Here is a 13,966-nt window from a genome sequence, read left to right as displayed (position 1 = left end):
TATCTCTATTTTTTTAAAAATTTTTTAAGATTTTATTTATTTATTTGACAGAGAGAGAGATCATAAGTAGGCAGAGAGGCAGGCGGTGGGGGTGAGGGGGAAGCAGGCTCCCTGCTGAGCAGGGAGCCCCATGCAGGCCTCGATCCAAGGACCCTGAGATCATGACCTGAGCCAAAGGCAGAGGCTCAACCCACTGAGCCACCTAGGGGCCCCTGGGTTTATTTCTAGATCTCAATTCTATTCCCTTGGCTTTACATGTCTATCCTTATTTCAGTACCACACTGTCTTGACTACTGCAGCTTTATAATAGGAAAGTGTGAGTCTTTTTTCTTTTTCAAAATTGCTTTGGTTATTCTGGTTCTCTTGGATTTTCCATATGAATTTTAGGATCAACTTGACAATTTCTGAAAACAAAAACAAAAACCCCAGAAAACAAAAAACCTACAAACAAGAAACTCTGGGATTGGGATTGCACTAAATACGTATATCAATTTGGAGAATATTGCCTATATTAATTCTTCTTATCTATGAGCACAGATGTGTTTCCATTATTTAATCTTAATTTCTTTCAAAAATGTTTTGTAATTCTCAATGTATAAGTTAATTTTTGTTTAAGTTGTTAAGTATTTTTTCTTTTGGGGGTTATTATAAATGGGATCATTTCCTTAATATTCAGATTATTCCTTACTCATGTACAGAAATACAACTGATTTTTGTTTTTTGATCATGTATCCTGTCACACTGCTAAACTTGTTTATTTTAAAAGTTTTTTAAGAAGATTCCTTTGGATGTCCTATATATGAGATTTTATGTAAAAGAGTTTGTTTACATCTTCCTTTTTAATCTAGATACTTCTCCTTTTTCTTGAGTGATTGTCTTGACTAGAATCTCAAGTATGATGTTGCATAAAAGTAACAAGAGCAGACATTCTTGTCTTACTCCTGATCTTAGGGGAAAAGCATTTGGTCTTTCTTCCTTAACTAGGATATTAGCTGTGGGTTTTCGGCAGATGCTATTTATTGAGTAAGAAACTCCTTCTATTGCTAAATGCTTTTATTCTGAAAGGGTGTTGGATTTTGTCAAACACTCTTTCTCTACTGAAATGAACATGTGGTTTTGTCCTTTGTTCTATTAATGTGGTATGTTACACTAATTTATTTTCAGATGTTAAACCAACCATTTCTGGGATAAATTTCTTTTGGTCATGGTATATAATCCTTTTTCTACGTTGCTGGATTTATTTTGCCAGTATTTTGTTGAGGATTTTAAAATCTATATTCAAAAGTCTGGTTTGTAGCTTTCTTCTGAGGTCTCTGGTTTTGGTATCAGGGCCCCACAGATCCAGACAAGGTCCAACACTGTATTTAGTTGATATAACTCTTTTAATAACAGCCCCACTCTCCCTTTTTTCCTCACGCCATTCATTTGACAATGAAAACAAGGTTAATTTATCATGTAAAAAACGTTCAGTTTTTTAAAATGTTCCAGTTTTGGCTGCAACACATGTATCCTCATGTGTCTATTTAACTCATTCTTCTATCCCTCATGCTTCTTTTCATCTGGGAGTTACATTTAAACCCAGGCTGCTGTGTACTTACTGCTGCATCATATCAGAAAAAACTTAATGTCTGGCTACACCATTTTTAGTGTTAAGATTGATCTATGGGCTCAGGGACTATCAGCCTGGATCTATTCTTTATAAAGTTCTCCATCAGCCTGCTACCTAAGGGTTTCAGCAACACTGATGATTTGTGCCTAGGTACGTTCTTTCAGGAGATGTTGCAACATGGTTATTTTTGATTCTTTCAATTCTTCCAAGGCTAGGAAGTTTTATCTTCACAATTAAAAACTCCAGGTCTGATTCCTAGTTAGGGTGGCAGAGCCTACTGTGGAAGCCCTGGGGGGATTCTTGCTTGCCTCTGTGGTTGGAGGATCCTCACAGCACTTGAGGCGGACGCCAGAGACAAGGCACATTCTACATAATGAGTTCTACATTAGAAAAATGACCTGCATCCCACACAACTTTCCAAAGTCTTGTTAGGTGTTCAGGGAGGTGTAAAGCCTTCATAAATGATCCAAGTCTAATGAGACACTCTCCATCTAATATTTTGTTTGCCATTCTCCTAAGAACTGTTCATCATTTCAGAAGAGTCATGTTAGTAACAGCAATGCAGTTTATAGTATTTGAATTTGGCTTGAATACACGTGTATATGTTAGCTTTTGTTGCTGTCAAATTCTACATAATTCCATATACAAGTGCAAATGTCTGACTGTATTTTCCAGTGTAACTCTGCTTAAGCATCTACACGATCAAACAGACATTATCTTTTTAATTACTCTCTATTTCTCATTTATATTATAGTTAGGACTTTATACTGATTCCTTTTGAAGTGTGCATTCAGTTAGATTATCTACGAATATCATTTCAAGAAAAGTAAAGGAGATTTCACAAAGTATTTGTTTTGACATGGGCAGTGAGTCTGAGAGAGCTGAGAATTACTATCTACTTAAGGTGTAAAAATCTACCCCAACCCTATTGATTGCCATCCAGGGCTTGTTCTTAAATCTTGCCACCATATTTGGCCACATCATAGCCACAGCACTACACTGGGATTTGACGACTGAACTGCAGCCCTGGCCCTGTCTCTTTATTAGTGGCTGGTGACCTCAGGCAGGTCATCTTACCTGTGGTCCTGTCTATAAAATAAGGAGGTTAGATTAGACAAGCTCTTCCCAACCCTTCGCTACTTTTTAGTATTCGCCCTCCCCACAGGATTTCTAAAGAGTGCCAAAGAGACTTACCGATTATTATTCATTATAATAAATTAATTTCCCATTTTTTAACTAAACAAAGATACATTAATTGCAAAACAGGATAAAATAACAATGGCAGTGAACACTTACTGAGTGCTTACTATGGCCCCACGGTGATGCCCCAGGCCCCCATTACTGCTACACTGGGGACTCCAAATTGGGAAAAGCGCTATCTCAGCCAGAGACTAAGGTCTCCCACTGGTTCTCATCTCCTTCCTCAGAGCACGAGTCTCCTGTCATAGATGCTGCCACCCTAACCTGGTAAGATCTTGGATGAGACATGCTCATACCTTATGTTGCTTTGGAAAAGTTCTGAAGCTGTCAAAGAGGTTAGGTGGCTACCATGAATGAAATGGAACGGGAAAGACAGTTGGCCTCCGTCCCCTCTGGGAAGGTACTTCTGCATCTCCGCATTTCCCTAAAATGCCCAGCTCCGGTCCCTGCAACCTAATGAAGCTGGATAGTAAGGGTGACTAGGAGTCGTATCAGAACTCAATGCTCCACTTCTGTCTCCAACCACCAAGACTCAGACAATCTGCTGCAGACACACGGAGGCCAGAGAGGGGGCCACGTGGCAGAATGGTTATGGCTAGAACTCTGCAGAAGCACGGGATGGCTGCCTGCTGGGGGCTCTGTACTCACCAGGGAGGCTGCCGGCTCGTATGTGGGTGCTGTGGGTGAATCCGGAGCGGGTCCACCTCTCTGGCAGTGGCAGGTGGAAACTCCCGGTGGGGACTGCTGACACTAGCCTTGTCCCAGTGCTCATGGATAGGTGTGATGATTCCAGACACAATGCGAGACCGAAGTTCCTCACTGTTCTTGTAGGTCCTGTAGGAAGGAGACGAGGTGTCAACTGCTTGCACCTGGCTGGCAACCCCGTATACACTATTCTGGCGGCGGCGGCGGCGGCGGCAGCAGTGGCGGCCCTGATAGCTCTTCGCTTTGCGCTTGGACTGTTTGCAAGGGTGGGGACAGGCCGCCCGGCGGACCTGTGTGAGGGGGGCAACAGCCCGGTGTCGTCTCCGAGATTTGGGCCTAAGCTTCTTAGGCATCTGAGTTGCCCCTCCTCGCTTACCACCCCATTAGAAAGAGGTGACAGTGCAGGGGCACAGGGCCTGGACTGGCTACTCCTCTGTACCTGCCCAACCCTCTCCTCAGCCTCATTGTGTGTTCATCAAGGGTCATGGGAACGGTCATGGACGGCCAAGGCTCTTGGAGAGGATGAACCAGGTTCCTGGTCCAGGTAGGCGGGGCTCTGGGGCCTCAAGGTCCAGTTTTGTCACCAACTCAGAGCCCTTGGAAGGCTGCGCTGGGCCTCTTTTCTCTGCCTGTGACAGCCAAGCACGGTGGGCTGTAGCTGAGCGTTGAGGCAGGCTGAGGTAGCAATGAGTGGGTAGTGCTCCAGAATTCCTAAAAATCTGAAATTTAAAATGAGCCATATCCTGGGCCAAAAAGCAAATCTTACAAATTTTAAAAAACTGAAACTATATAGAGTATGTTCTCTGACCATATGGAATGATACCAAACATCAAAATAGAAGGAAGTCTCTAAATAATGGAAATTAACCCAATTCTAGAAAACCCTCAGGTCACAGAGGAAGACATGAAAAAAAATACAAAGCACTGAATAAAAATAAATATATAACATATTATGTGGGGTAGGTGTGCCTGCTGTATCAGTCAGTTGAGTGGCTGACTTGATTTTGGCTCAGGTCACAATCAGGGTTGAGAGATCGAGTCCTGTGATGGGGCTCCCCGCTCAGCAGGGCATCTGCTTGGGATTCTCACCCTCCCCCAACTTGCATACTCTCTCTTAAAATAAATTTTAAAATCTTAGAAAAAAATAGGCAGGGATATGGCTAAAACAGTGTTGAGAAGAAACTTCATTGCACTAAATGCTCACATTGGAAGGAGGAGGAAATCGATAATCAAAATTCTGACCTCAAGAACCTAGAAAAAGAGCAAATAAAACCCTAAACAAGGGGGTACCTGGGTGGTTCAGTGGATTAAAGCCTCTGCCTTCAGCTCAGTTTGTGATCTTGGGGTCCTGGGATTGAGCCCCACATCGGGTTCTCTGCTCGGCAGGAAGCCTGCTTCCCCCCACCCTCTGCCTGCCTCTCTGCCTACTTGTGATCTCTGTCTGTCAAATAAATAAATAATTTTTTTTAAAAAAAGCCCTAAGCAAGACTGAAGTAAGGAAATAATAAAGAATAAAAATCAATAAAAGAGAAAATAGGAAAATGAGAGAGAAAATTAATTTTAAAAAAAGGTTCTTCCAAAAAATGAATAAAATCGACAAACTTTTAGCAAGATTGGCAAACACAAAAAGAGAGAAGACACAAGAAGACACAAATCACCAATAGTAAGAATGACATGGGATATTACAACACATGTATTGTCACTGGAAGGATAATAAGAGAATACTAACAACTTCAACTACTTAGAACACACCAATTCTTCAAAAACCACAAACTAACAACTCAGCCAAAATAAAATAATTTGAAGAGTTCTATTAAAGTAAAAAAATCCATACTTAAGCACCCAAAACAAGAAATCTCTAGAGCCAGATGATTTCAGTGGAGAATGCTACCAAACACTTAAAGAAGAATTAAGACTAATTTACAGCTATTTCCAGATAATAGGAGAGTTAGAAACATTTCCCAACTCATTTTATGAGGCCAGGATTGCCTCACATCAAAGCCAGACAAAAGAGCACAAAAACCAAAAACTACAGACCTTCATTTCCCTTGAACTTGGATGCACAAATGCTCAACAAAGTACTAACAAGTAGAATTTAAAAATATATTAAAAGAATCATACACCCCCAGGATTCACTGTTGGCATGCAAGGCTGGTTCAGTATTCACAAATCCCTACCGTATCAATAAGCAAAGAAAAGATATATGATCCTATCAATTGATGCAGAAAATGCATTTGACCAAATCCAACATGGAAATCCATTCATTATAAAAACTCAACAAACCAGGAACCTCTTGAGCTTCATAAAGAACACCAACAAAAATCCACAGTTAACAAAATACTTAATAGGGGCTCCTGGGTGGCTCGGTAGGTTAAGTGTCTGCCTTTGGCTCAGGTCATGATCTTCAGTTCCTGGGATCAAGCCTTTCATCGGCCTCTCTGCACAGTAGGGAGCCTGTTTTTCCCTCTCCCTCTCCCTGCTGCTCTCCCTGCTTGTGCTCTCTCTATCAGATAAATAAATAAAATCCTTAAAAAAAAAAAACAACCCACAATAACAATTATTTTAATAATGAAAGCCCTGAGCTGACTGCAGGATATTTCTGAAGCTAAGTGGGAGGGAAAGACTGGGGAGTAGGGAAGGAGGAAACAAAAGCTGAGCTATGACTTTTTCCCCCCCTTTAAGATTTACTAGAATGGAAAGAGAGGTAGAAGTCTTAGAAATTAAGTTTATTTCCCTTTAACTGGGAAGCTATTGAACAGGTCAAAGTGGCAAATATGGATTGTATTCCCATATGATTTAGGTAGTATGTTCTTGGGACCTTAAATACTGAGTTTTGGAAAAAGGCTGCTCATACACATGGAGCAATAACGATACAACAACTAATATTTACTGAGCGCTTACTATGTGACAGGCACTGTTCTAAGTCCTTTACATACATTACCTAAGTAAGTTAAAAGAACAACTATTAGTTACAAATCCAGTAAATAAAGTCAGAATTTGAATGAAAATTATAATAATGAAAGATTCAATACTTTGCCTCAGACTGGGAATATGGCAAGGATGTTCTCTTTTACCACTCTTAAATAACATAACACTGAAGTTCTAGCCATTGCAATAAAGCAATAAATAAGTAAGAAAAAAGAAAATATATAGATTAGAAGGGGGAATAAAACTTCCTTTTTTTGCAGATGACATGACGGTCACCCTTGAAATTCCCAAGAAATCTACCAAAAAAACCTCCAAGAACAATGAGCTCAGCAAGGTGATTGCACAGAAGATCAACACGCATTTCTATATACTAACAGTGAATACCTGCAAATCAAAATTAAGATCAGAATACAATTTATAATCACCCCCCCTCCTCCAGAAAAGAAAGAGCAAAAACATGTTCAGGAGCTACTTGCTGAAAATTACAAAATGATGAAATAATTCAAATAAGAGTTAATAAATGGAGATATACCATGTTCATAGTAAAAATGTCAATTTTCCCCATTATAGGTTTAATGATCTATAGGCTTAGTGCAACTCCCAGCAAGGATTTTATTGACACAGACAAGCTTATTCTAAAGTTAGTATGGAAAGGCAAGGACCCTGGAATAGCTTGGACTCTTCTGACAAGATAAGTGGGAAGAATCATTCTACTCAATTTTAAGGTCTACTATGCAGCTACATTAATCAAAACTGTGTGATACTGGCAGAGGGACACGCAGAAAGATCAATGAGAAAAAACAGAAAACCTAAAAACAGGCGCACATTAAGTACAGACAACTGCTTTTTGAAAAAGCTGCAAAAGCAGTTGAAAGAAGGAAGAACAAAAGAAAATGGTTTGGAGCAATTGGACATCCACAGGCAAGAAAATGAACCCCTATCTAAGCCTCACATTTTACATAAAAATAAACTTAAAATAGACCACAGACTTAAATGTAAAATGCAAAACTATAAAAAGCTTAGGACAAAACATAAGAGAAAACCTTGGGGCTCTAAAGCTAGGCAAAGCACTCTTGACAGCAAAAGCATGATCCGTAAAGTTGTTAAAATAAATATTATCAAAATTAAAAACTTTGTGAAAGACCCTGTTGAGAGAATTAAAAAACAAACTATAGGCTGGGAGAAAACATCTATAAGCCACCATCTAAGAAAAGACTTGCATCTAAAGTATATAAAGAACTCTCATACATACAATCAATCCAATTAGAAAATGGGCAAAAGACAAGAACAGACACTTTGACAAAAAAGATACACAGATGGCAAATACACACATGGAAAGATGCTCAACATCATTAGCCATTAGGGAAATATAAATTAAAACCACAATGAGATAATACTACATACCTATCAGAATAACTAAAATGAAAAAGAATAACACCACTAAATGCTGGTGAAGATACAGAGAAATGGTATCATTCATTCACTGGTGGTGGGCATGTAACACAGCACAGATACTCTAGAAAATCATTTGGCAGTTTCTTAAAAAACTGAACATGCAATTGTCATTGTGCTCTTGGGCATTTATCACAGAGAAAGAGAATTATGTCCACACTAAAGCCTGTACCTGAATGTCCACAGCATTCAGGTATGCATATGTCCATAACATTTACAGTGCATATGGCATTAGGCAGAGTGAGAAAAGCCAATCCCATAAAACTAAGCTTACATACTGCATGATTCCATTTACTTAATTTTTTTTTTTTTAAGGCAGAGGTATTTTTTAGAAGATTTTATTTAGGGGTGTCTGGGTGGCTCAGAGGGTTAAGCTCAGGTCATGGTCTCAGGGTTCTGGGATCGAGCCCCACATCAGGCTCTCTGTTCAGCAGGGAGCCTGCTTCCCCCTCTCTCTGCCTGCCTCTCTGCCTACTTGTGATCTCTCTTTCTGTCTCAAATAAGTAAATAAAATCTTAAAAAAAAAAAAAGATTTTATTTATTTGTCAGCGAGAGCGAGAGAATGCACAAACAGGGGGTGTGGCAGGCAGAGGGAGTAGCAGGATCCCCACAGAGCAAGGAGCCCGATGCAGGACTCAATCCTAGGGCCCTGGGATCATGACCTGAGCTGAAGGCAGACCCTTAACCAAATGAGCCACCTAGGTAGGTGTTCCTTAACATTTTTGAAATAAAATTTCAGAGATGGAGAATAAGCGGTTGCTGGGGGTTAGGGATGGGGAGGGACAGTGGGTGTGGCTATAAAAGGGCAACAGGAAGGATCCTTATGAGGGCAGCTGGGAGTCTCAGGTTAAGCATCTGACTCTAGATTTTGGCTCAGGTCATGATCATATGGTTGAGATGGAGCCTCCTGTCAGTCTCCATGCTGGAGCCTGCTTGAGATTCTCTCTCTCCTCTCTCTCCCTTTGTCACACTCACCCCTCTCAAAAAAAGAAAAAAAAAAAAAAGAAGAAGAGGGATCCTTACAGTGTTAAAAAGGCTTATATCAATGTCAATATCCCAGCTGTACAGTTTTGTACAATGTGATCACTAAGGTAAAATGTATAAAGAAAGGATACAAAGAATCTCTGTATTATTTCTTACAACTGCATTTAAGACTACAATTATCACAGAATAAAATTTTTTGATTTTTTAAATTTTTAAGCAAGCTCCATGCTCAGCATAGAGCACAACACGGGGCTTGAACTCATGACCCTGAGATCAAGATCTGAACTGAGCTCAAGAGTTGGGCCCTTAACCAACTGAGCCACCCAGGTGCCCCTCAAAATAAAACGTTTAATTAAAAAATACATTTTTATTATATAACCATAAGATGACTGAGAAATTTTGAGTAGATCAGTGATTTCAAATTTTCTCTCTCACAGAAGGGGGCCCAAGGAGGATAAAAGAGAAAGCCCAGGGACCTCCATTTCCTGCCCCTACCCTTTCCACCAGAACATTTTACTTTTACCACTTTAATGTGTCAATCCTAAAGAACACTGTGAAGAAAGAGTTGGTGGTTCAAAAGTGTAACACGTGAAATGGCTTGGAAGATCTAAGGGCCTGTGGTCTCTACATCCCTACAACAATCAGGTTCTTGCTCAGAACACAGAACCTTGGGGACCTTGCTGCTTCCCTGACCAAGCTGGGTGGAAGGGGAAAATCTAAATCCTCTTTCCTTCCAATCAGATAAGCTGTGTGTGATACAGCTGGAAGGCCTCTGATCCCCCTATGTAGGATGTGTGTTGTTGTTTTTTTTTAAAGATTTTATTTATTTATTTGACAGACAGAGATCACAGTAGGTGGAGAGATAGGAGGAAGCAGGCTCCCCGCCGAGCAGAGAACCCGACGCGGGGCTCAATCCCAGGACTCTGGGATCATGACCTGGGCCGAAGGCAGAGGCTTTAACCCACTGAGCCACCCAGGCGCCCCAGGATGTGTGTTTACCTGCAGAATTCCAGTCTGAAATTCTTGCACAATTTCTAAGCCTTTGTAGCACTGTCATTTTGGTAGCAGCAAAAGACAGCCTATAGGCTTATCATCCTGCAAGGGCAGAAATAGAAGGGGCACGGCAGAAAGGAACTGGTTTCCTACTCCTTAGGAAATCAGGGTTTGCTCGGCAAGGGGCACAAACTCCCCCATAGTGTGGACAAGACAAGCCATGAGCACCTACCAAGGAGGGCTGGATGGGGGAAGGTGACTAGAGATAGGCAGTTCAGTGTCGCTGACAATAGGACAGAGCAGGGAGGATGGGCCTAACAATCAGGAGGCAGATCCATACCCCAGCTCTCAGAGTCTCAGTTTCCATGGAGATGATTCCTGGTGATGAGATATTTTTCTCTTTGTATGTTTACTATGAGCTGCTACACCCAGCCCTGAGCACTCTGTGCTGACATCTCGTTTTGTTCTCACAACACTCCGAGGTAGTATTGCTGGTTCCGCATTTCACAGTCATCGAAAACCAAAACAAAACACTCCCCCAGCACATAACCCCAACAAATGTATTAAAATAAATAAATAAATAAATAAATAAATAAATAAATAAATGGAGTCACTGTCATCATTTCTCGCAGTGCTGCTAAGGGGACTAAATGCTGGAATAGGCATGTAGAGCCTAGCACGGGACCTGGGTTCCTGCACAGATTTCTTCACCTTCACCTGCAATACAATTCCAGAATGAAGAAGTCAAGAGAAAGGCTCCACGTCCTTTCCTTACCCACGTTAGGGGTGTGGGGCTCACACAATGTGCAGCGCCCACTCTGGCTGCTGCTCTGGGCTGGCCTCACTTTACTCATTCCACTGGCCACTATATGCAGAACAGACCCAGGCCCTGCCCTCAAGGAGATCACAGGCCAGGGTGAGGGTGACCAACTCTAACCATAAAATAGCCATGTATTAAATGCTTAAAAGGGTGTTACGAAACCTCAGACGTGGTGGGCGGGCAGGAGAAGCTTCTCTGAGGAACTGAAGTTTCAATGGGAACTGAAGGAAGACTGGGAGCTGGCTGTGTGAGGAGGTTGGGGCCAGTGCTCTAGGCACAGGGGAGAGCCCAGAAGCAGGGCGGCGGTGCGTGTGACACAGTGGCCGAGGCACAGCCACCGGCGGGGGGGGGAGGGGGGGGGGGACATGGTACAGAAGGTTGCTGGGGTTAGGCTTGAGGCCTCATCAAGGATTTTGTTCTTTATCCTAAGAGCAAACAACATTCATTGGAGGGTTCTGAGTATTTTTCAGAGTAAAAAAAAATTTTTTTAATTGTGGGAAAATACATATAAAATTTACCAGCGTAGTCATCTGTAAGCATAGAGCTCAGCAGTGTGAGGGTGCAGATTACCGTCACCACCATTAGCCATCTTCTGACCTACCCATCTCGCAAAACTGAAACTCTGTACCTAGGAAATAGTAACTACTCCCTATTCTACCATTTTCCCAGCCCCAGCATCCACTATTTTACTTTCTATCTCTATGAATCTGACTACTATAGGTATCTCATCTAAGCAGAATCATAACATCTTTGCTTGTGAGTGGTTTATTTTGCTTAGCATAATGTCCTCAAGGTTATTCCATGTGGAAGCCTATGTCCAGCTCTTCCTCCCTTCTTAAAGCTGAGTAACTATAGGTACAGACCACACTGTATGTATGCCACTGTGCGTCTATACTACGTTCTGTTTATGCATTCATCTGTTCTAGGTATTCATGGATACCTACGTGGCTTCCACCTTCTGGCTACTGTGAATAATGCTTCTATAAACGTGAGTATACAAGTATGTATTCTGGACCCTTTCAGTGCTACTGGGTATATGCCCAGCAGCAGAATTCTTGGATTCTATGGTAATGTAATTTTGTGAGGAACCACAACACTGTTTTCCACAGTGGCTGCACCATTTTAAATTTCCACCAACCATGCACAAGGATTCCAATCTGTCCACATCCTAGACAATACTTGTTATTTTGTTTTGTTTTGTGATAGTAGCCATCCTAATGTATGGGAGGTTGTATCACTGAAGGATTTCAAGCCAGGGTTTTAACCATGACCATGTTTTAAAAAGGCTGGTCTGACTTCTGTGTGGAGAGTCAACTGAAGGGTGGTGAGCCGAGCAGAAGTCGGGAGCTCCTCACACAAAGGCTGCTTGGAAGAGGGGCAGAGATGAAGGGGTGGCCTCAATCATGGAGGCAGATGGTCTGCAAGTTTGAGGAGTAGGGTGGGTTCAAAACGGTTATTCCTGATTAGATATAATAAAATGCAACAGGGTTTCTAGGCTGTTCTGATGACTGTGAATTTATACTCATGCCAGGCTTCCTCTAAAATCAAGAAGGTCAAGGAGGATGGCAAAAAAGTCCCTACGATGCAAGAAAGTGGAAATAACTAGGCCTAACCATGTAACAATTTCATTACACTTACGGAAAAGGAGTAAGTACCCCTGAACATAATACTCTATGTACACCCTCAGTGGGACACAGCTGAATAAAAAGAACTGGAAAGAAACTGTACTTGAAACTTTATTTGGTTGATTTGTTCTTCATTGATACTGATGTAGCAGGTCAGAGACCGTGTATTTTAGGATCAAACAAATGAGTACATATGTTGATGCTGTTGGAAACTGGAGTTCTCACCACAGAAGAGAGCTAAAGTACAGAATATAAGAGTAAGAATCCCATGGTGTTAGATTAAAAATGAGGGCTTCACTTTAAAATTTAAGAAAAGACTTTAAGGAAAAAGATTCTAAGCTCTATTCACTCACTGAAAGGCCTGGAAGCAATGGCATCCTTAGTATTAATGAGCATATTCAGGGCTCAGATTCTGGTTTTTAAATATGATTCCCCACTAACAGAAATCACGGCTCCTTAGAAAATCAACTGATTTCAAGGCAGGGGCAAGAAAATTACAGGGTGAGGCTGGGACATCTTACTATATCAGAAAGTACGAAACACTCTATGAATGATGGGTACATGTCAAAAGGACAAAGAAGGCAGCCTAAAAGGGTTCCCACTGGGCATCCAAAGAATGACAGAAATGGACCATAACTTAGAATAAAAAAGAAACTTTAAGTCTACACGGGTATTTAAAAAAAATAAAAATAAAGGAGACAGGAAAAAACTTTTTTTTAAAATGATGATAAATGTAAAAAGAATGATTAAGACAGAAAATTACTGTCTTACATTTATCTCTGTAATAACGGACTCAGGCGAGATCATGGATAGATGCCAAGACTGCTAGATGGAAGACTGCTAGGAAGCAGAGTACTCACGGTCTGCTGGTATAATCCTGCAGATGACTTATTAAACATAAAGGAAAACAGACGCCCTTACCAGGGAGAAAGCTGGCAGACACCAAGTGATCGCCAAGTGATCAAACTGAACAGTCAACTAGACAGACGTCTGCACCTGAAGTGAGACACTGAAGAGAACACAGTGTCATCTATGCAATGCTCTTGTCAAAAATGATCAGTCTGAATCAAATGATGAGCAAATAACCTAATAAATCTGATCGCTAGGAAACAATCTGAACATTCTACATGATAACGGATCTGGAGTCTTCGAAAATACCAAGGCCATGGAAAACAAACATCTAGGAAACTGTTCTGGATTCAAGGGAATTAAAGGGCCATGAAGATAAATGCAATATGGGATCTTTGGTTGGGTAAGAAAGAACCCTCAAAGCCAAAAAACCCAAAGACTAGCTAAAAAGGACACTCCAGGATGACAGCAGAAATGTCAGCATGGACTGCATATTCAGTGATACTCCTGCGTCTGCGCTACGCTTCCCACGCGTGACCACTGTGCTAATGTCATACAGGAGGACACCCTCATCCGAACAAGGAGATAAAGATGCTGCTGGAGTATTTAGGGGTGAAGGTTCACAAAGTCTGGAGATAATTCTCAGCTGGTTCAAGAACAGAAGAGCACACAGAAAAATTAAGCAAATGTGGTAAAACATTAAACACTGGTAAATCTACGTGACAGGCATATGGGCGTTCACCATATTTCTGCAAACCATCTTTTCTGTGGGGTAGCAAATTTCAAAATAAAGTCAAGAGAA

The 13,966-nt window shown here is 41.2% G+C and overlaps 1 protein-coding gene across 2 annotated transcripts in view; it reads right to left on the bottom strand.

The window, feature by feature from the left end:
- PSMF1 (proteasome inhibitor subunit 1) overlaps positions 1 to 13,966 on the bottom strand; it is a 44,713-nt gene that overhangs the window by 19,970 nt on the left and 10,777 nt on the right. For both annotated transcript variants that reach the window (XM_080813464.1, XM_080813465.1), the window contains one exon: positions 3,458 to 3,643. In XM_080813464.1, the coding sequence (XP_080669590.1) occupies positions 3,458 to 3,643 (186 nt within the window). The remainder of the gene's footprint in view (positions 1 to 3,457; positions 3,644 to 13,966) is intronic.

This window comes from Martes martes, assembly GCF_963455335.1.
Source record: "Martes martes genome assembly, chromosome: 9".
NCBI lineage: Eukaryota > Metazoa > Chordata > Mammalia > Carnivora > Mustelidae > Martes > Martes martes.
This window is presented reverse-complemented; position numbering and strand designations above follow the sequence as displayed.